Source organism: Mus caroli, chromosome 16, assembly GCF_900094665.2.
Source record: "Mus caroli chromosome 16, CAROLI_EIJ_v1.1, whole genome shotgun sequence".
NCBI classification, from domain to species: domain Eukaryota; kingdom Metazoa; phylum Chordata; class Mammalia; order Rodentia; family Muridae; genus Mus; species Mus caroli.
The window spans coordinates 85,786,680-85,809,179 of NC_034585.1; the positions used below are offsets into that span (position 1 = coordinate 85,786,680).

General features: G+C 46.0%; 2 protein-coding genes across 5 annotated transcripts in view; both read left to right on the forward strand.

Annotated features, from left to right (window-relative positions):
- Positions 1–7,499, forward strand: part of Ifnar2 (interferon alpha and beta receptor subunit 2) — a 31,923-nt gene extending 24,424 nt beyond the window's left edge. For all 3 annotated transcript variants that reach the window (XM_029470546.1, XM_029470545.1, XM_021185509.2), the window contains 2 exons: positions 1,900–2,027; positions 6,313–7,499. In XM_029470546.1, the coding sequence (XP_029326406.1) occupies positions 1,900–2,027; positions 6,313–7,017 (833 nt within the window). In that variant the 3' untranslated portion in view covers positions 7,018–7,499. The remainder of the gene's footprint in view (positions 1–1,899; positions 2,028–6,312) is intronic.
- Positions 7,500–8,944: 1,445 nt separating this feature from the next.
- Il10rb (interleukin 10 receptor subunit beta) overlaps positions 8,945–22,500 on the forward strand; it is an 18,897-nt gene continuing 5,341 nt past the window's right edge. The window contains exons 1-5 of one of the 2 annotated variants that reach the window (XM_021185053.2): positions 8,945–9,081; positions 10,348–10,471; positions 14,588–14,745; positions 17,292–17,458; positions 21,984–22,131. In XM_021185053.2, the coding sequence (XP_021040712.1) occupies positions 9,027–9,081; positions 10,348–10,471; positions 14,588–14,745; positions 17,292–17,458; positions 21,984–22,131 (652 nt within the window). In that variant the 5' untranslated portion in view covers positions 8,945–9,026. Of the gene's footprint in view, positions 9,082–9,208; positions 9,339–10,347; positions 10,472–14,587; positions 14,746–17,291; positions 17,459–21,983; positions 22,132–22,500 lie in introns of those variants that run through there. The other variant, XM_029470198.1, reaches the window with a different exon arrangement.

Sequence of the window (22,500 nt, forward strand, 5' to 3'; positions counted from 1 at the left end):
TCTCTCCGTCTGATAAATACAGCAGGGCTGAAGGCAGAGAGTTCTGACTTTTGTGCAACTCCCATTGAAGTAGGAGACAAAAGAATGAGGTTAAAAAAAAAAAAAAAAAAAAAAAAAAAAAAAAAAAAAAAAAAAAAAAGGGGGGGGGAGATAAAGAAAAAGGTGAGGAAGTGACTGGGGGAGGGGAGGGGCTCTCCAAAGCAGAAAAGGCATAGATATGGATCTCTGATGTCACCCTGGTGTCAGTGAAGTTCATTTTGGACATCTAAACCTCGGAACTGTAAGCCAGTCTGAGTTAAGGTCAAAAAGGCTGAAGGACACTAGACACTGTAGGTGACCCTAAAAGCCGGTCGGAGAGATGGGGACGGGGTGGGGTGGGGGTGGGGGGCAGGAACTTATGGATCTAGGAGGAACATGGGTGTGCCACAAAGTGGGGGATCCAGGTGACTCCCAGCCAGGCACTGCAATCATCCAAGTGGTTCTTACCCAGAGGGCCTGGCAAGGAAGAATGTTGTCTTGCAGAGAAGAACAACCATAAAACACTGTCCTTGCTGCCCAGGGCTCCTGGGTTCTGAAAGACAAGACACATCCAAGGGCGAGGTTTGAAGATACCAGTCTGGTCTGCCCTTCCCAATAGGAGATGATCTAATCCCTCTTTTAGGAAGATGAGCTACAATGATAACACACATGAATGATCGGCCACAGCCCAAGACATTGTATGTTGTTACCCGCTTTAGGTTACACAAATTCCTCAAGTCAGAAAGACTCTGAGACGGATGACAGAATCACCATTTGAGAAGCATGGCTCTAGCGAGCGGACTATGATTAGCGTAATGTGCTTTGCAGCGTGTCTGTGGAGTTCACTGTGCTGCTCCGCGTAGACTCTAGAAGTTGGGTAGACCCGTGAGTCATTCGTGAGTCAGAATCCCCGTGTCATGTTCACGTCAATGCTTCACCGCGGGGTTACTTGGGGTTGCCTTCCCCTTCTTAGGAAGTGTGTAAAGATTTAGTGTGTCTGAAAGCTGTGCCCCTGAGCCTAGGCCTGATCCCGGGCCTTTCACGGACGGGAGGAGCCTGCGTTGCTCATTCTTCATGGGCAGGAGGCTGGGCTCCAAAACCAGTGTCAGCCACCAATCCTCCGGTCCTTGCTTAGCTAATTGTGTAGCCCTTCCCCTTTCAAAAGACGTCGAGCATTCGATCCATTTTAGCCCTTTTGGCTCTCCTGTATCCTATGTCATGTTCTTTATCCTTCTTAAAAAGAGAAAGGAAAAAAAAATTAACTGTCCCAGAAGCTCTGGATATGGGGTTCATACTCTTATAGCTCCTTTTTTGAAATGTAAGAGAGCGTTGCCTGCAGCGGCTCACTGCTTCTCAGCCCCACTGTACCTACAAGAAACAGCTACTTTCACTGCGGAGACAGAACTCAAAAAGGAAATTTGGCAAGAGGCTAAGGGAAGTTCTTCACAAGTAAGAGCTGCATTTGGGAAGGCTGAGCCTCAGAATGGCCCAGTTGGTTCTCCAGCCCGGTTCTCTGTCTTCTAAGGTTCCCACCTGGGCAATGAGTACCCACAGGCATTTTGGGCTATGGCTAGTGGGTGTTTCTAATTCTGTCCAGATTTGATCGTTGAAATTTAAAGAGCCACAGACAGACAGCAACTACTCTATTGCAACTATAGAACATAAAGGTTTTTTTTTTTTACTTTGAAAATCTAAATATAGTTTATTTAAAATATATGCACTTAGATTAGCTTCCATTCTTTGGTATTTAGCAAATTTTTTTCTTCTAAACTTTCGCTTCCTCTTCTTTGATTTCTGTCACCAGACCAATGTGGGTGCACCCCGCCTGTGACCATGTATTATATTTCTTTTGAATAAAGTCATTTGTCTTTTCATTAACAGGATTATCAGAATTTGCCAAAGTAGGAGGAATTACTTCGTGTTTGATAGTGATGGTTTTCGTGAGCACTATCATAATACTGAAACGGATTGGTTATATATGCCTAAAAGACAATTTGCCCAATGTCTTGGTATGTAGTTTTTCTGTCTTTATTTTTTTATTTTAACTTAATATTTTTTGTTACAGACATAATATTTTTTTTTAGGAAAGAATCTCATTTTCCAACAGCATCAGTCAGTTTGGCCATCCTAAATTCTTTGTTGTCCCTGCAAGTCTCAAATGTATATGACATTTTATATTTTCTGTGTGTTTGCCTATTCTCTCTCTCTATGCTCTCTCATGCATGTGAGCTTTCTCTCCTCCCTCCCCCCTCTCTTTTCCTCTGTGGTAGGGATTTGTTCATGAATTCATTATGTGGGAGTCACATGCTGACTTAAGGTGTCTATCCCAGTGACTCTCCGGCTAATTTTTATGTATTTATTTTTTTTAATTCAGTCTTTGACAGTTTCATACAGTATCTTTTACCATGTTCTTTCCTGGATCCAAACTCCTCCCATTACATCCCCCACCCCACCCTCTAGACTACCACCCACTCAACTTTGTGTTCTTCCTCCTCCTTAAAGCAAAGAAAATAAAACAAAACAAAACTTAACTACACGCATTTCTTTGTGATTGGGGAGGGAGCATCTTTCATCAGGGCATCCTGTGGCGTCCGAGGGCAACTTTAAGGAAGAGTCAGCTCTCTGTGGTGTGGCTCTGGGGTGGGCTCAGGTGGGCAGCTTTATGTCAGCTGCTTTTACCCTCTCAGCAACCTTGCCGGCCCTTTCCACTCTATCGTTTGCTTGTTTGGTTGGTTGGTTGGTTGGTTTTGTTTTGTTTTGTTTTTTAAGCATGAGTAAGGCATGTTTTATTTTTATTAAAATTATTTGATTTTTTTTCTATTCAACCATACAATTTCTCAGAAATAAGCTAATGATTGCTTTATAAAGAACTTTATGCTTTTTACATTTTGAGATTATAATGACATCATTTCCCCCTCCCCCGCCCTCCCTCCCACAGACTCTCCTGTCTCCCTTTCACACTCGATCATGGCCCCTTTTTGGTTAATTACTATTACATACATATATATCCCTAAATGCATAAGTACAACCTATTCAGCCTTCACTGTGTTGCTTTGATTCGTGTTGTTGCGGCCGACCATTTGGTACTGGATAACCAACTGGTGTGCACTTCTCTGGCAAAGGCTGATCTCCCCACTGTGACTCTGAGGACTCCTTAGTTGCCTGTGGATCTTTGTGTAGGGTTGAGCCCTCCTGGCTTTCCCAGACCCCAGTCCACATTTGCGTGTTCATTGTTATCCATGGTTAGGCACTAATGTTGGTGAGACCTTACGGATGTAACACGTGACATTCCTAGGAGACACAATCTCACCGCTAACTCCCTGAACCTCTGGCTCTTGCAAACTTTCTGTTCTTTCTTCTACAGTGTTCTCTGAGCCTTAAAGGTGTGTCTTTTTCCCCCTATATCTTTTTAGATTAGGTCTCTCACTGAACCTGGAGGCCATCAGTTCAGCTAGGCTGGCTAGCTTCAGGGCTCCCTATGCCTCTATCCCACCCTGTCCAGGCTGGGATTGCAGATTTGGGCTACTGGCCCCATGGTAATCAGAACTCAGGTAGTTATGCTTGTTCAGCGGGCACCTTACTGACAGAGCCTTCTCAGGCCTCCACCTATCATATTTTATGATCAGGCAATTACATTATTATCCAGACACTATTTTTTCCAGCTGTAGGGCATTTGGGTCAATTCTCTTCTCTCTTTCTCTCATTCCAACTAGGAGTAGTACAATGGAAGTGTTTATGCAGGTCATCTATTTGTTTTCCTTTACTTCAGCAGATCATATACACACCCTAGGTTTGTCTTATGTCAGACCGAGCTGACTGTGCTTTCTTCCCTGTGATGGCAGAGCACAGTCCGTCTCACCTGTGGCTTTCCTTAGTCACAAATTACCTTTCTTCTGTGCTTCCACTTAGAGCTGGGAGCCCTTACAGACTCTGACTATTGATCCTACAGCTTTCTACACCGACACAGCTGCCTTTCCCAACCTTTTGTCTCTTTGTTTCTATCCCACTGCCCCACCCCCACCTTGCGTTTGTAACAACATTTCAAATAGAAATACCTTACTCTCTCCTGTTGCAGCTTGTCTGCCTTAGTCTGTTCTCGACAGCTGGTAGAGTTTTAGTCACTTTGTTTTAATGTCACTTGGGGTCTGTCTCTGTTAAAAATTGTAGCTCTCCATCTAAGAAAATCCTCCAGCAGTAGGAAAATATGACAGTGTAAGCCTAGTTGAGCTTATAGATGAATTTGTTGGCCAGTTTGGGGAATTGAGCTCAGCATCTTGAACATGCTAATAACATGTTCAAGTGGTTACTGCTTTACATTTGACTCTACTGAATGGTGATACAATGTATTCCAAGTATTGGCATGTGGAACAAGGCTGCCACAGGGCTCTGTCTGAAGAGCTGGGCAGACAGTAAAAGTTTATAGACAATATCACTAAGCTCATATTACTCTGGAGCTAAATTTTAGTTTCAGCAATCTGTCCTACAGAGTGAATAGCTAGGCCAGCTAAGGCTATATACAATGAGACCATCTCAGATTTTTTTAAGAAGGGTTGGCAACGTCATGCATACTTAAATTATTGTGTTTTATTAGAAAATCAGGGTGATGCTGTTTCCAGCCTCGGGAATAAAGTATACAAGCCATCTGTGGAATGCTCATGGAATTTTTGCCCAACCCTGAACAATCATTTAACTTATACCCAGACCAAGGAAGAAAACACAGCCAGCTCTCCCAGAGTCCTCTCTTGCCATCTTCCAAAGAACCAAGCTCACCATGATTGGCCCAGATTACTAGTGGCATAGGTTATTTTCCTGGTTTTTAAATTTGTAGGAATGGAATATCATTTCTGATAGCCCTGATATTCGTACAATTACAGAAACAGCAAATTATTTTCTTAATTTAAGGAATAAATGTAATAAACTTAGTGAAAAGGATAACAAAATCCCATCCACCGAGGAGCCCAGAAACCCAGGCACATGCACAGAGACCAGGGACAGTGACAGTGGCTGTGCAAACTGGTGGGGGACCTCAGTGGCCAGAGATAGTATTATCTATACTAGGAACCATAGGATCCTGCTGTACCTCATACCACACATGGCTAAATGCATAGTAAGTCTAGAGGCAGGATGTGGAGGTATTGAGTCCAGTAGTATGGGGTGTGCTTATAGCATTGCAAGAGGCCAAGTTTAGTCCTCAGCACACACAGATACAGAGAGAGAGAGAGAGAGAGAGAGAGAGAGAGAGAGAGAGAGAGAGAGGACAGAGTGAGAGAGTAAAACAAGCCTGCTTCATAGAGCACTTCTGAGGGCAAAGGGACTTAGGAAATGGCTTGCATCCACAGACTGCATCCAACCATAGACAGAGTATCTAAACAGGCTTGTTCTTGGCAGTATCCCTAAGCCATGTGGTGTGACTATATCGTATTGAATACTGTAAGCAATCTGGAGGTGATTGAAAGCTAAAGAATGTACAGAGGTGACATGCAAGTGCTGTAACATTTTATAGGGAGGACCCTAGCATCCTTGGGTTTGGAGGGTCATATTATGAAATGCAGCAGTGCCCAGCATCTAGCAAGTGCCAGACAACCATCGGCTTTTCTTATTACAGATGGGTGTTATTACCCATATGTATTATTGCACATAGGTGTTACTATACGTGGGTGTTATTACAGATGGGTGTTATTACACCTGGATATTATTAATACACATGGGTGTTATTACTACACATGGATATTATTACTACACATGGATATTATTACTACACATGAGTGTTATTACACATGGGTGTTATTACTACACATGGGTGTTATTACACATGGGTGTTATTACACATGGGTGTTATCACACATGGGTGTTATTACTACACATGGGTGTTATCACACATGAGTATTATTACTACACATGGGTGATATAACACATGAGTATTATTATTACACATGGGTGTTATTACACATGGATATTATTACTACACATGGGTGTTATAANACATGGNTATTATTACTACACATGGGTGTTATCACACATGAGTATTATTACTACACATGGGTGTTATCACACATGGGTATTATTACTACACATGGGTGTTATAACACATGAGTATTATTACTACACATGGGTGTTATCACACATGAGTATTATTATTACACATGGGTGTTATCACACAGGGACGTGGCTGTCACTTGTATCCACATCACTTCACAGTGAATACTAAGGGGTTGTTGTTGTTGTTGTTGTTGAAGACCTAATATGAGTGAAAGACTTTTTCTCTCCCTCCCTCGTGCCCTCCCCCTTCTCTAGAACTTCCGTCACTTTTTAACCTGGATATTCCCTGAACGGTCACCTTCAGAAGCCATCGATCGGCTGGAAATCATCCCCACAAACAAGAAGAAGAGACTGTGGAATTACGATTATGAGGATGGCAGTGACAGTGACGAAGAGGTCCCCACAGCAAGTGTCACTGGCTACACCATGCATGGACTGACGGGCAAGCCTCTGCAGCAAACCTCTGACACCTCAGCCAGCCCCGAGGATCCCCTGCATGAAGAAGATTCAGGGGCTGAGGAATCTGATGAAGCTGGAGCAGGGGCTGGAGCTGAGCCACAACTCCCCACAGAGGCGGGAGCGGGGCCTTCAGAAGACCCAAGTGGCCCCTATGAGAGAAGAAAGAGTGTGCTCGAGGACTCATTCCCCAGGGAGGACAACAGCTCCATGGATGAGCCTGGGGACAACATTATCTTCAACGTGAACTTAAACTCTGTGTTTCTGAGGGTTCTCCATGATGAAGATGCCTCAGAGACGTTATCTCTCGCAGAAGACACCATCCTCCTAGACGAAGGTCCCCACAGGACAGAGTCAGACCTTCGGATAGCTGGTGGGGACAGGACACAGCCGCCCCTCCCCAGCCTTCCTTCCCAGGATCTATGGACTGAAGATGGGTCATCTGAGAAATCAGACACCTCGGATTCCGACGCTGATGTGGGGGACGGCTACATCATGAGATGACTCCAAAGCGGTTCACTGACTGGCGCTGGGCACCTACAGGGTTTCTCTTCAGAGCCCGACTTGATGCCTTGTGGTCTCCAGGTGTCTGTGACCGAGGGACTAAAGAACTCTACAGCCCTCTTGGCCCTTGCTGGATGGCCTTCTCTATGCAGATTGCCAATTTGGGCATCAGGATTGTTTACAGGGGTCATGAGTGTGACCTGCCCACCCCCTTTCCACTAATGCACTAAGGTGGTTTGTGTTACGTTTCCCAGGGAACAGGTTCAGTGTGGTTTTCAGAGGCAGCCCAAGGTCTCCTATCCCCGTATTGTTTCTAGGAAATGATTAAATTGGGGGGGAGAAAAAGGGAAAGAAAAACTGGCCAAGCAGTGTTCAGGAGGACTCCAGGAATGAACCTGAAAGGGGGCGGAAGGGGCAGAGGTAAGGCATGCTGAGCTGGCTGCTGGCACAAGAAAAGCCATCAAGGTTTGAGACACCCCCCCACCCCCACCCCCCCACCCCCACCCCCCCCCCCCCACCCCCTGTCTGGGCGCTTCCCAGATGTCAAGATCTGTCTCCTCTACTCTAAGAAGTTCATTCACAGGCACCCATAAAACCCCTCACAGTGTAAGTGAGGAGGGGGAGAAGCCGCAGGAATAATTAATTCTAGGATCCAATGCGTGACTCAGAGAGAGGGATATCATGGCCATATTTTAAGGTCACCTCTTTAACCTTCAGTTTTCTCAATTTATAAAATAAAGGGATTGAGCAGGTAAATCTTCATCATCAAGACTCAAGGGGAGGTGCTGAGCCTCGGGAGAGATGCCCAAAGTGGATGAAGGGTGTAGGGTCCTCCCATCTTACTCTTCTCACCCCAAAACCAGTGTTTCACATTTTCTTCTTTTCAAAGAAGAGCTAGTACATGGGTCCTGGCTCAAAAACTTCCAGTGGATTACCCATGTAAAGCAGTTCGAAAGAAACCCTTGTGGCACTGATAAAACCCTTGTCGGACTTTTTATCCTGTGAGATAAAAATCCCATAGGAAGGAGACCCCCCACCCCCACCCCCACCCCGGACACACACAGCAACCGATTCTCCGCCCTCTGAATATAGCTATTCTCATTCTCCCAGAGCAGCAGCTTTCTTTTAAGCTTTGCATAATTGCTGGGAGTTGGCTTTTTAATGCTTGCACTTCGCTGTTTGTTTGTTTGTTTGTTTGTTTTTAAATTTTATACGACGTTTGAAATTGTCAGCGTAATACAAAAGTACTTTTCATACAAGACTCTATAGTCTTTTTGAATCATTTCTCTCTGGAATGCTTTCTACAGCATTTTTGTGGTTCTGATGCCATTACAAGATTGTACTAGCTTTCTCTAAATCTGCCGGAGGGGACCATCCGACTCACGTGGCCTGTCCTGACTTAGACATGTCTCAATATTGTAGTCAGCCGACCGTCTGTGGGGTTTCCCACCTCGCCACCTGTTCCCTTTAAGAAGAGGAAATTAAGCCTTTCTCGGCAGCCTTATGCAAGAAGCAAGCTACCAAGAAATGAACAAACTGGCCTTGTGCCATGTCTTTCGGGTGGGGAGGGGCACTAAAACTTCCCGAGCTGGGCTGGATTCAGCTTTTGTTTGGGAGACAAGACTTTGGAGGGGTGATGCTTCCGTGGGGAAAAACAGGGAACACTGAGTGATCCAAAGAAAAGCAACTGCCCAGCAGCAGGGAAGCTGAGGCAGGAGGATCACTTCGAATTCAGGGCTACATGACTAGCTAGACAGTGTCTTAGCACCCACCCACCAAGGAAGAGAGACAGAAGGGAACACTGGAGGGGAGAAAAACAGAAGCGCGGATTGGGGGAGGGACGGCACTGCAAGCCAGGATGGCTTCTTAGTGCACTTAGCTTGAGGCCGCCCTCGGGGCTCCGGTCCTCAGTGGGGCTGCGGGCGGAGGGAACCGGAGGGGAGTGGCCTGGCCGCCCGGCGGAGATTCCGGAAAGGGCGCGGGCGGCCGCGGGGCTGCCGCACGGGGCCATGGCCTGGGCGCCGAGCGTGGCGGGCTGGCTGGGTGGCTTCCTTCTGGTGCCAGGTGAGGTCGGCGAGCAGGGGCCCCGGGCGGGCAGGCTGGCAGGCTTGGGAATTCGGAGGCGGGGCGTCCCCAAGTCTTGGCCCATGGGCTCCCCGAAAGGGACCTGTGCGGCGCCCAGCACCGGGAAGGGTACCCCTCGCCGTGGCGGTGGTGGTGGTGGTGGTGGTGGGGTGCACACCCGCGGCGATGCGCTGCCACTGGCTAGATCCTGGGTGGACCCTCCCCGAGCCCGCAGCTGGTTCCAGGCTGTCTAGAAGGTAAAGTAAAGTGGGGTGCGGGGACAGTTGTTGACAGCACCCCCACCCTGCCCCCCCCCCAAGTTCTAACTGAAGCCAGATTTTCTGAGCACCCCGCAGTGGCTGTCCGGACCTTAGGGACACACACCGGAGTCCTTCCCGGCCCCAGCCCTCCTTCCTCTCCCCCGTTCTCTGCAGGGCCAGCTCCCCTTCACCACACCTCCCTCTTCACATGTCCACACCCTAAATTCTGAACTCTGCCCCCTCAGCTCCCCAGAGAGCTTCTGGGGACTCTTCTCCACAACTGGCTTTCTGTTGGCTGCACTCTCGGGATTCCCCAACTGGTTCTCATTGGGATTCTCTTCCTGAGCCCAAACTTCCCAGGCAGCCTTGGTGTTGAGTAATTACCACCACACTAAGTCTTTGTTGGCAACAGTTGGGTGGTAAGTGATTTAGAGTTTACTACGTCAAAACTTAATAAGTAATTTCTGCCCTTAACCCAAAGCTGCCCTCTATGCGACCTCAGGTTCACTCACCCAGAGGTCTCCCTGACAGTCCTTCTTGGGTCTTCAGGGAGACCCAGTCTGGGGCTGACTCAAGATTCCCAGGTTCCCTGCCCCAGCTCCAGCCAGGGTTCCAGGGGCTTCGGCCAGAAATCCTTCTCATTATTGCTTCAAATAAAACCTAGCCTCCCCAGCATAGCGCTCTCTCTCTCTCTCTCTCTCTCTCTCTCTCTCTCTCACACACACACACACACACACACACACACACACACACACATACACACACACATACACACACCATTTGAAGACATGGATCTGGGAGACCCAAATATTGGATATTGTCGTTTTCTTGGATTTTGTGTTTGTTTGTTTGTCTGTCTGTCTGTCTGTTTGGTTTTGTTTTTTTCGTTTTTGTTTCATTTTGATTTGGTTTGGTTTGGGTCTTGCTTTGTTTTTATTTTTGTTTTGTTTTGTTTTGCATAAACATGGCTACCTCTCCCCTCCTCCTCCTCCTCATCTTTTTTCAGCTCTAGGAATGATTCCACCCCCTGAGAATGTCAGAATGAATTCAATTAATTTCAAGAACATTCTACAGTGGGAAGTACCTGCTTTCCCCAAAATGAACCTGACTTTCACAGCTCAGTATGAAAGGTAGGTCTGGGGGCTGTTCGTAAGTCAGAAGGCCCCTCCTTCTAACTCCGGGTCTTGATCTGCCTACTGTGTTGTTACGCAGGGTAGTATCACAGAAGTCACTATGTAGCCCAGACTGGCCGCAAACTGAAGTATTTAAAAAGGAAAGCAGGTGCCGCTGTTACTCCCAGTTATACAGCCAGGGCTGTAAAAGTCAGCAGTGTGCAAAGGGGGGGAGGGGCGGGCACCTGAAAATGCCAAGTGTGCACACCGGTCAGGAAGGCGCTTGCTTTGTACCACCTACCCTCCACTGCAGGCATTCTAGACCAATCTGGGATCTGCCACCACCACTGCAGGGCCTCTACCTGCCCTTCCTGTCTGCAAGTCCCCATATCCGGTGAAGGGTGCAGGCCAGCCTTCCCTTGACAGCCTGTCCACCTTGCCTATAGGCTGGATGCCAGGTAACACACCAGCAGCAGAAGGAGGCCCAGGGCCCATGAACCAGCACACCTGGCCTGGCCTCTCGGTGACTCAGAAACGTGGCCAGACAGACAGGCCATAGAGAACATGCCTTTCCAGATCTTGGTAGCCCTGCCCTGTTTGCCCCAGCTGTCATTTTACATGGAGGCTGAAAGGCTCTACATATATACATAATATATACTTTATTATATAATATATACTATATATCATATTATATACTATAAAAATACTATATCATATAATAACATAAGTATATATGTATGTGTGTATATATGTGTGTGTGTGTATATATACATGTATATATATATATAGGCTCGAGCACCTTCGTTGAGATTTACCAAATTTTAGCATTTACTTTTTTTTTTCTCCCTGAACTCTCTGACTTAGAAACTGTATTAATTTCTTTTCTCGTTGCTGTGACAAAATGTCTGATGAAAGGAACGTGAAGAAGGAGAGGGGCTTTGTTTGTTGTATGTTTGGTTGGTTGGTTGGGGTTTTTTTTTGGGGGGGTGGGGGCTTGGTAAGAAGCTACAGTCCAGCACAGTGGCAGAAGTACCAGGCAGCTGGTCACACACAGGGCATCCATCAGGAAGCAGACAGAAAGCTGGCACTCAGCTTGCTCTCTCCTTCTTATTGAGTCTGAGACTCCAGTTCATCAGAAACTGCTGCTAGCATCCAGGCACCCAGGATATCATAAACCTTCTTGCTCTGTTGAACCTTCCTGGAAGCTCTCATAGACCTACTCAGGCCATTTCCTTGCTGATTTTAAATTCCATCAGGTTGACAATGAAAATTCAGCATCGTGCACACATACATTCCGGTCTGTGTTTCGTAAAAACAGTGTGTCCTGTTATACCTCAGTATAGTTGCCTACAGTCCAGAGACCAGTAGTTGATAAAAGACCATCTGCAGCAGCCCTAGGGTGGTGGTTCTATGACCTCATCTCCTTGTCTTCTCCGCTCGGGTCTGGAAAGACACAGCAATTTCACTGTGGGGATTAACTTCCTTCTTCTAGCAGTGGCTGTTGCTGTTATGAAATACCTGAGCCTGGTTACAGGTATCTAGCTCTAGATGGCAGAATCACAAAACAATGCAGGGAGGGTGTCCTGGGTGAGTGACAGGACAGGACACTCCAGCAGGAGCTTAAGAGGGGACAAACAACATGACTCTCTCTCCCTCTCCCTCTCCCTCTCCCTCTTCCCCTCCCCTCTCCCCCTCCCCCTCCACTTCCACCTCTCCCTCTCCCTCTCCCTCTCCCTCTTCCTCTCCCTCTTCCCCTCCCCTCTCCCCATCCCCCCTCCCCCTCCCCCAACTCTTGCTCTGCTCTGCTCTGTCTCTGGCTGGCTTTCCAGGGTTAGGTGATTCCAGTTGTCTGTCCTTGAGATGGAAAGGCCTGGTGGCTTCTTGGAGCAGAGAACTGGAGGTGGTTATTAACTAAGGGTTAGTACCTTGCCTCCAGGGTTCCTCTCCATGGAACCACAGATGGGTACACGGTACATAAAGAATATGCAGCCATGTCATTAGGAAAGACACTGGGCCTGAACGGTCAGGTTGTTATATGACTTATATGAGTCCATAAGGTTCGCTTTGACTTCAGCCCAGGCAGGTGAATGCTGCTTATAAGGTGCAATAAACCCTCGGCTGTGTGCGAAGTTTACCTTTGTCCCTTGTCACTTGGGCAACAGAGGGAGGCTGTCATCCAGGGGTCAGGTTGTCTAAAATAAGACACTTCAAAGGGTGTGTTGGTGATATTCCTACAGAAACATCCAAAATGTAAGTATGTGCGACACTCCTATCACACACTTACCAGAAAAAAAAAAATACTCATCTATGACAAAAAATGAAAAAAGGAGTTACTACAAGATGGCCTCTGACATGCAGCATGTGTCGACCACCAGGTGTGGTAACTGAATACTGCTCTACAGTAGCTGAACGTAAAAATGTAAAGCCTGAGTTTTTCTTCCTGACCACTTAATTCCCAGCAATAACAACTCAGAGACTGATTATTGATCATTAAATGCCTAGCTTCAGCTTATTCTCCAACTAGCTATTAACTATTATCCCTGTTATTCCAAGTTCAGCTATGTGGCTGGTTTCTTCTCTTCAACCTTCAGGGGCAAATCTTCCGCAGGCCTCACTATTTCCCAGAATTCTCTCTGTCCCTGCCAGATATCACGCCTCCTACTCCCTGCCTCAGCTCATTGGCCATAAGCTGTTTTATTGACAGGCAATACTTATAAGAGATACACTCTACAGCAAATTGTGCATATATATTAAGTGGTAGAGGCAGATTGTACAAGACTGTGTTCTCAGTAGTCCTTATCTACTTTTTGCAAAGCTCTGGGCATCAGTAACAATGGACTGAGCCACGATGTTCCCTAAAGGCAACAGAATTGAATGTATCGAGGGCACTTGCTGCTTTTGCACAGAACTCAAGTTTAGTTCCCAGTACCTGTGTGGGGTAGCTCCCAGGCACCTGTAACTCCAGCCCCAGGGGATTCAATGTCCTTTTCTGTCCTCCAATGGCACATGCACGCGTGTGCACACACACACATAAAAATAAAGTAAACCTTCTTTAAAAGGGCAAAGGTGATCTGGACACACACACACACAGAGGCATGGGTTTCTTGTGCTCTTTTAACCTCAGACATAATATAACTATTTGCTTCAGGCTCCTGATGCCTTCTGTTCACTTCCATAATGCACTGCAACCTGGACCTGTGAACTAGAATAAACTTTCTGTCTCGAATTGACTTTGCCAGAATATTTTATCATAGCAACAGAGAAAAAAAATCTATGACAGACAAAAAGGGTGGCTGAGATTGGCTTTCACAACTAGACAGGAAGGTGTAGTGGGAACCAGTCAGACAGCTCCTTACTTACAGGAAGGGAGCTCCTATTTTCTTAGGCTGGGGGCAGCTAATTACACCTCCCCAGACTGCTGTGGGCGAGTTAGGAATTCTATTTGCCAAGATTCCCGCCATGCTTCCTGCTGCTCTCATTCTGATGGTGGATGAATTGTTTTAGAATTTTTCCAGGATTTTTGCAATGTGGGTCACTCTTGGGACGTGATTCGAAATCATCTTATTATTTCCTAGTTAATCTGTGTATGTCAACCATAGCCCAATCGTAGCCCAGTGCTTTCAGAAATGCACAATCAGGAAGAAATCTTTCTCAGTCAGAAGTGTTGAATACACAACCTGGGGTTTGGAGCCATGAAAGCTTATTTGGATATTAAAGTTTCTGCTGCTAAGATACCAATTTTTGTTTAACTCAGTTTCTCCACAAATTACTCACTATAGGATGGATTGTATTTTAGATGCCTTGTGATTGATTTCCTGGGGTTCATTAAGATCTTAGGAAACACATAGTTTGGAAGATAATAATTTCCTCGTGCATACTATTTATCCAAGTTAGTGGCTACTGGGCACAGTGGTACACAACTGAAATCCCAACATTGGAGATTTTAAATTAGCAGGAAGATTTTTAAATCAGAGGCCAGCCTGGGCGAGAGAAGGAGATTCTCTAAAACATGAAATAAAAACAAAGAAGGAGAAAGATGAGGAGTCTTTCTTTTGCCTTTGCCATAAAAGGGAATAAAGCAACCATCTTCCCAGAAACAGCAGCCTCACTGCCTTTGTCTTTCTGGTTGTGTAGTTACAGGTATTTCCAAGATCGCTGCAAGAACACTGCCTCTACTCAGTGCGACTTCTCTAATCTTTCTAAATATGGAGACTACACTGTGAGAGTCAGGGCTGAATTTGCAGATGAACATTCGGAGTGGGTCAATGTCACCTTCTGCCCCGTGGAAGACAGTAAGCCATTTACGTTTCCACTTGGTTATATCAAGTCATCTTACCTTGCTTCTGTCCCCATCAGTAAGAATGCTTAGTAGGCCTACAGATGAAATGGTCCGTGCCATGAAGCTTGGGGCACAGCAGGAATGCTGTGTCTGTAAGTTCATGGATTCATGGATGACACAGAGGAAAGTACACGTGTCCTGAATAAAATAAATGAATATAAACCTGGTGACTTCACTACTCACAAATATGGCAAATTAAGGCCAGTGCTGTTGATGAGGGAATGGAAAGCTCTGGAAGGAAGTCAGTGTGAGACTATGAATTAAGCCAAGAGATAGGGGCCTGGAAAATGGCTCAGCGGTTAAGAGAACTGGCTGCTCTTCCAGAGGACTTGGGTTCAATTCCCAGCACCCACAAGTCTACTCACAACAGTGTATAATTCCAGTCCCATGGGATTTGGCACTGGTTCTGGCCTCTTTGGGCACCTGGTACACAGAGCATACAGACAGGCAAAGCACCATACACATAAACTAAAAATAGAATGCAAAATAAGTTTTAAGATGTGGCAGAAGTGGAGAGAGGTAGATGCAGAGAGAGAAAGCCCAGTGCAGAGAGACCACTGTCCTGGAGAAGGGTGGAAGAAATACACTCACTGATGGTAGACTCTGCTGAGGCTGCCTGGTAAGCTTTGGAAAGAAGATACCCTGGTTAGAAGTGGAGGCTAGGGGGACCCAGAGGTCCTGAGACAAACATGTTTAAAGTATCAGGAATTGAAAACCAGTTAAGCTGCCATCCAGCATCTGGGAGAATTAGAGGTTACAAAACGTCAGGGACAAAGCTCAAATAAGGCCCTCCCAGGGACATCAGAGGGAATACCCGGGTCTGGGGGCCAGGGCTTATACAGGTCCTTACAGGTGAGCTCTGTAGCTTCCACAGAGAGATGCTCACTCAGACAGAATGAGGCCAAAGTCCCTTGTTCTCTTTCCAGTTCTGTCTTAGGACAAGCACCAAACTTAGAATTCTGTACCTGGAAATGGCCAGTTAGTCTTCTTCACTAAATGTTCCTTTCAGAAAACAAGAGAAGGAAATGACCATTGCAAAAAGACAGTTCACTGAGAGGCTCTAAAACTAAACCGGTCTTCAGTGGTTACCAAGGGTTCCTGCAAACCCATCTCGAGCAGAAGATACCATAAATCAAGCGTGCATTTGGCACGCCTAGCCTGACATGCCACACCCTCCTGATCCCATGACTGACGGGGAGGTAACAGACCACAGCCATCTCCTTGAACTGAGGGGATATTACAATTCAAAGGTCAAAGGTCAGTCTCTGTTTCATGCCAGTATCTTTCATACAACCATTATAAGTTGGGGACCATTTGATATCTAAGTTTCCACTCTAGTAATTTCTTGTTGGGCCTGGCTGGTTCTAAGTCTTACATTATGTCCCAGGGAAGCCAGTTCTCTGTAGACTCAGATCAAAGAGCATGACTCAAGGTTACACATGTAAAAGTGAGAGAGCAGAGACGCTGACACAGGCCCCTGCGGCTTAACAAGAGGCCCCCTCAGGAGTGGCGATGGTCAGAGAGGAGAACACAGGCCAAGCTTCCTCAGAGTCTTTTGTTATTCCTTCTGTGGTTATTTTTGAGCACCTACTGTGTGCAAGGCATGTTCTTAGCACTGAAGCTACAACAACAAACAAAAACAAAGTCTTGCCCTCATTGAGTGTTCTAGACTCATAGGAAGACTGACAGCAACCCAAGAGGCAGATATTTGACGGTACAGAGTGAATGCGGCTCTCAAAGTGGAAAAATCAACAGAAAAGAGGAATATATTCTTACCCAGAGAGCCACAATAACCAGGCTCCCCAGAGTGACGTTTGAATGGGTGGAGATGGAGAAGGGGTGAAGGGCCTAGCTACATAAGCAAAAGAAAAGTTGTAAAATATATATATAGTTCTAGATGATAAATATTTATGAGTAATCCCTACAGTTACAGAAATATCATTTGTAGCTTTAAGGCTAGAAAATGAAAAAGAATCCAAGCCAGTAGAAGGCATAAAACAAAGAGAAAGAGAATAATTTAATAAAATAAGAAATGTAAAAACAGATTGTGTGTGTGTGTGTGTGATTGTGTGTGAAGCATGGTGACAGTGACATGCCTTTATGTCATGTCTGTAACAACAGTGTTGTCAAGACTTAGGCAGGAAGATCGCAAGTTTGAGGTTAACCTGGGCTATATACTGGGATGACCCCTCCCTAAAAATGCCATTTTTACAAACAATATAAAACAATAGAATTGGAATAATCCTAAATATATTAGATATCACTGTGAACATATATGGATTTAATTCAATTAATACAGACAAAGGATTTTGGATCTTTTGAAACAAGCAAAAAAAAAAAAAAAATCCATCCATCCTCCTGAGGCACTGTAAATGGTGTATCAAGAGCCAGCGTTATCCTTCAGTAGATAGTTGCACATATATATGAGGAATTTGAGTTTGAGTGAAGTGTTTAAAATGTGGTTTTTTGATTGTCATTTTGGTGTGTTCTTATACTCAGCCATCATTGGACCTCCTGAGATGCAGATAGAATTCCTTGCTGAGTCTTTACACCTGCGTTTCTCAGCCCCACAAATTGAGAATGAGCCTGAGACGTGGACCTTGAAGAACATTTATGACTCATGGGCTTACAGGGTGCAATACTGGAAAAATGGGACTAATGAGAAGGTAAGGCCGCCTCTCGAGTGCATCTGACATGAGTATTGAGCTCTCCGCTCAGTTTGGTAAGCTGTGGTGAGAAAGAGGAATGGGCACGCAGGGACCACGCTGGGAAGGCTCAGTGGGTAAAGTCTTTGCTGTGCAAACGTGAGGGACAGAATTTGGATTCTCCAACACCCAAGTTTAAAGCCAGGGATGCGCAGCGGTAGTCACAGTGCTGAGAGATGGGGACAGGAGAATCCTGGGATTTCACTGGTCTGCTGTTTTAGTCCATTGGGGAGATCCAGATTCAGGGAGAGACTCTGTTTCAAAAACAAGGTGGCCAGTGACACAGGAAGGCACTGATGCCAACCTCTGACGTGCACACATACACATATTGATGTGTGCTCACACCTATGCATGTATACATATACATATTGGTGTGTGTATACATCTATGCATGCATACATACGCATATTGATGTGTATGTACATATCCATGCATGCATGCATACATACACATATTGATGTGTGTACACATCCATGCATGCATGCATACATATATTGATGTGTATGCACATATCCATGCATGCATACATACACATATTGATGTGTGCACACATCCATGCATGCACATATACACAAATTGGTGTGCATACATCTATGCATGCACACATATATGACTGGTCAGAGTCTTGCAGAGTAGCAGCACTTCTTGTCCAGAGGGACTAAAGCCTGCCCCTCTGCAAGCCAAAAGCTCTGGAAAAGACACGGGGCAGACCCTTAGGATGAAGTCCACACAACAGACTTCCCTCTTCTAGAAAGGAAGTTGCAGAAGAAACAGGGCATTGTCAGCACTTGGCTGGGGGAAGTTGGGGTCAGCATCCATGTAACCAGCTGTCAGCTGCCATGTGACCAGCTGAATGACCAGTTTTTCATCCCATAGCCCCCCACAATAGTACAAGTCAGTCACTTCATGGGTATAGCCCCTCCCAATTCCCAAGATGTCTAAGGACACTGTTATTTTCTGTTACCCTTCCTATCCAATTTTTCCCGTTGCTCTCTTCTTTAGGGAGCAATTACTTTACAAGAAATTTTATTACATTTATTTCTTCATGCTGAAGGGCAGGCCACAGTCCTTGAGATCAAGTCACCAGGCCTTTCCAAGCCTGAGTCATTTCGCCAGCTCACAGGACAATTCTTTTGAAATCAAAGCTTAATACCAGAAAGTCTGGCTGGAATCTTTCCTCTGTCACCACAGTGCTCTGATCACATCGATGCCACAGAGTGGGCACGAGAACCCACTTCATTCGAGAAACAGGAAGTGCATGCCAGTTCGCTGAACTGCGGTGGCATTTGCTGACAAAAGCCAAGCTTCTCCTGTTTTCTGGAACAATATGAGGCTCTCTTCTCTTTATAAAGATAGATCTATTTATTTTTGGTCACACTCGGTGCTTCTGAGCTGAATACCTAAACTGGCATATATGCTGATAAAGTATTTACATTTAATGTTTATCAGTTCCTTCTCACAAGTCCAAGAGGAAGATCACTTGTGTTTATTCTCTTAGGATGATAGAACGGCACACACACACACACACATACACACACAGGAGAACGAAACACAAATATCAAGTTAATTTTTTCACGCCCCCTACACCCTCCCCCCAAAAAAAACCTTCCACTGCATGGAGCTGTGCTGTAGTCTATTCCTGCTGCTGAGACAGAATGGGTAATTTATGAATGATGTTCTACAGGCAGCAGAGGAATCCAAGGTCAAGGCACAGTAGCAGGTCCAGTGTCCCATGAAGGCTAGCCCACTTCGCTTCTAGGGTAACGGCTGATGCTGCACCCTTTAATGGCCGAGGTGAAGGACAAAGGGATGAACCACGCCTTGGTGCCTCTTTCAGAAGATCATTAATGGTGTTCATGAGGGCTCTTGGCAATCTCCTCCTGAAGACCCCAACTCAAACATTTTTTAAAGATTTAATTTCTTCACTAATGTATGCATATGTGTGTGTGTGTGTATGCACATGCTCGCACACACGTAAACTCCAAGGACAGTTGGTAGGAGTCTGTTCACCTTACCACAGCCTGGTCTTCCCTTTTACTATTATCACATTGGTGTATAAATCTCATCATAAGACACACATATTTAGACCACGGCATGTAGGACATCTGCCTTGGCCAGAGGTGGCTTTGCTCACAGTCAAGACTCCAAGAAGAACCTAAGAGGCAACACAAAATATCCAGTTTCAGAACCACTCACCAGCGCAACATCCCTGCCCTGGAACCCAAGGACCAGACCCATTCACTGCACCCCAGGGATGATCAGCATTGTCTAATTAAGGATCCAGTTTTGTAGTCACCGTGGCTGAGTGCCTCTCTCCCCAGGCGTGACATGCAAAACCCCTGTTATATTTAGCTCCTTATCTAGAATACACCCACAGCCCTGGCATTTGGTTACATGTCCGTCCTCAGGCTTCACGTGATGTGCAAATGCTAGAAAGTCCGCTGACTCCTCCTTCATGCCCCACACCATTGTATATAACACTACCTCCTAAGGTGCCAACATCCCTCAAAGGCTGTCAGATCAGTTCCCCAAACTGATAGAGTGCAGGGCTTTGGAGAACTCCATTGTCTTGGTGGGAAAGAGAGCGTGAAAACAGATCAGTCGAGAAATAAAGGGACAAGAGAGAGAGGAAGCCCCCAAGAGATTTGAGAAGGACCCTCACCTCACCTTCAGAATCACATTACAAGGTTTTAGAGGCACGGACTAACAGAAGTACAACCTAGACTGTGGTGTTTGTTTGCTTGCTTGTTTGCTTGTTTGTTTGTTTCTTTTGTCTTTCATTGGTGGTGCTTTCTTTATCTGGGGGAGTTGTCGGTCTCTTCCTGGGTTCAATAGATACAAATGCAGTTCTTGCCATGGATACTGACAGGCTGTCAACAGCCCCGCCCCCACAAGGGACCAATTATGAACAAGAAAGGAGAAGCCAGGCCCCCTTAGTTATGCTCTCTTATTTCGCCTTTATTTTGCTGCGGGACCGTTTCGGTTACTGAAACTCAGAAGCGTATCATTAGCTATGAGTTCCTGGGATTTGAAACTTGTTAAGGACGACAGTCAACAGGGAAGAATGCAGGGGTATCCCGAAGAGAGCAAAAGCCTGAGTCAGAGCCCACCTAGACACACATATGAGGAACCCCAAACAGCAAGGGTCACAAACGTGCTATGAACCGGAGCACGTGGAAGCCTCACTGAGGAGCAGGACGGGGAGCACGTGGAAGCCTCACTGTGCATGGTTCCTCTTACCTCATTAGGATTCCTATAATAAGAATTACAAACTAGGTAGCTCCGACACAGACACTTATTGCCTAACACTCCTGGAGCCTGAGAGTTCAAGATCAACATGTCTTCGGGGCTGCTCCCCTGAAGATGTGGGATTCATGCCATACCTTTCCTTAACTCTTGAAAGCTTGCTTGGCTTCAAAGAGTGACTTTAGATATTGGCCATTTTCTTAACATGACTTTCTCCCTGCGGGCATGCTTACCAATATGTCCAAATGTTTATTCTTTTAAAAAATAATCACCTTTAAAGCGCTCTCTCTCTCTGTCTCTCTGTCTCTCTCTCTCTCTCTCCCTCTCTGTCTCTCTCTTTTGTGTGTGTGTGTGTGTGTGTGTTAGAATTAAAGTTATGTGACACCATGCTCAGCAATAAATTTAAATTTTAAAAGAGCCTATCTCCAAATAAGGTCACATTTCCAGGTGTAAATACATTCAGTTTTTTGGGATGCAGTACAACCCATTAAAAGTGATTTTTTTTTTTTTTTTGGTTTTCTTTTAACTGAATGTATTAGTTAATGAACAACACCATGGAAACCCCTTTGAGGGCACTGCCCACTACTCGTCCAGGGGATCACAATTGGGGAATATTTAACCCTCAGTCATCTGGATGAGCCAATTCTCGCCTGCCATGTCTTCAATGTATCTGCATTCAATTTGGCAAACCCCCTCCTTTTGAACTTGCTCCTACTAAGAGTCTCGGCCACGTGTGCCTAGTATAGCATTAGTGGTGACCTGGCAGGTGTGAATCCTAGCCAGTGTGCCCTGCCACATCCCGAAGGTGTCTCACACGCCTGTCTGACAGCAAGGATATGAATATCTACTAGGAAATCCCACTCCATGTTTCCTTAGAGCAATCTGTACAGGCGGCGGGTGTCACCTATCCCCAAAGAGAATGCTGTTTATAAGCGTGGCACCCTGGGCCTCATGGGGAGAAGAGCCCGGCTGCCTTAACTGGGTACAGTATCTTTTTTAAGGGAAGTGTGATGCTTTCGATGCCACCCATGCTACAGAACTGAGGTCACAAGATGGTTAGCCTGCTTCACAGTTGGTCTTGCCCTATTCTTTGGGATACAACATGTGTCAGAAGCTGGAAGGAGTTCCAGCCAGGGAGTGCCTTTCTGATATTCCTAAAACACAAAGGTTCATAGAACATGAGGAAGGAAAATAAAGAGAGGGGCAACATCCTTCACTGCTATGTCTGTCTCCCTTCCAGTTTCAAGTCATGTCTCTGTACGACTCTGAGGTCCTCCGGGACCTGGAGCCATGGACAACTTACTGCATTCAAGTTCAAGGGTTTCTTCTCGACCAGAACAGAACAGGAGAGTGGAGTGAACCCATCTGTGAACGGACAGGCAATGACGGTGAGTAGAGACGGGGACAGCCTGTCACTGCCTGCTCAGAGCTCCGTGGGCCCTAGACACCATGGCAGTCAGCTCCAACTGCACCACAGGTCAGAGATCAGCCTCCTCCTCGTCTGCATGGTCTCCAGACCCTGCTTCATGCTCCAAACAAGGTGCCCTATGCTGAGGACGCCGGCTCTCTCTCGCCAGTCCAGGGGGCTGCAGGATGCCTCGATGAATCTACCTTTACTATGCTCTATTGTCCTTCCAGCTCTCTGAAGTAGGTTAATTGGTTCTCACATGGATGCCCAGCAGAGACTGAGCCTGGCCACATCTTGTTTTTCCTTCCCTGCATCTCCAGTCTTGACGACACATAATGGCTGGGAAGGG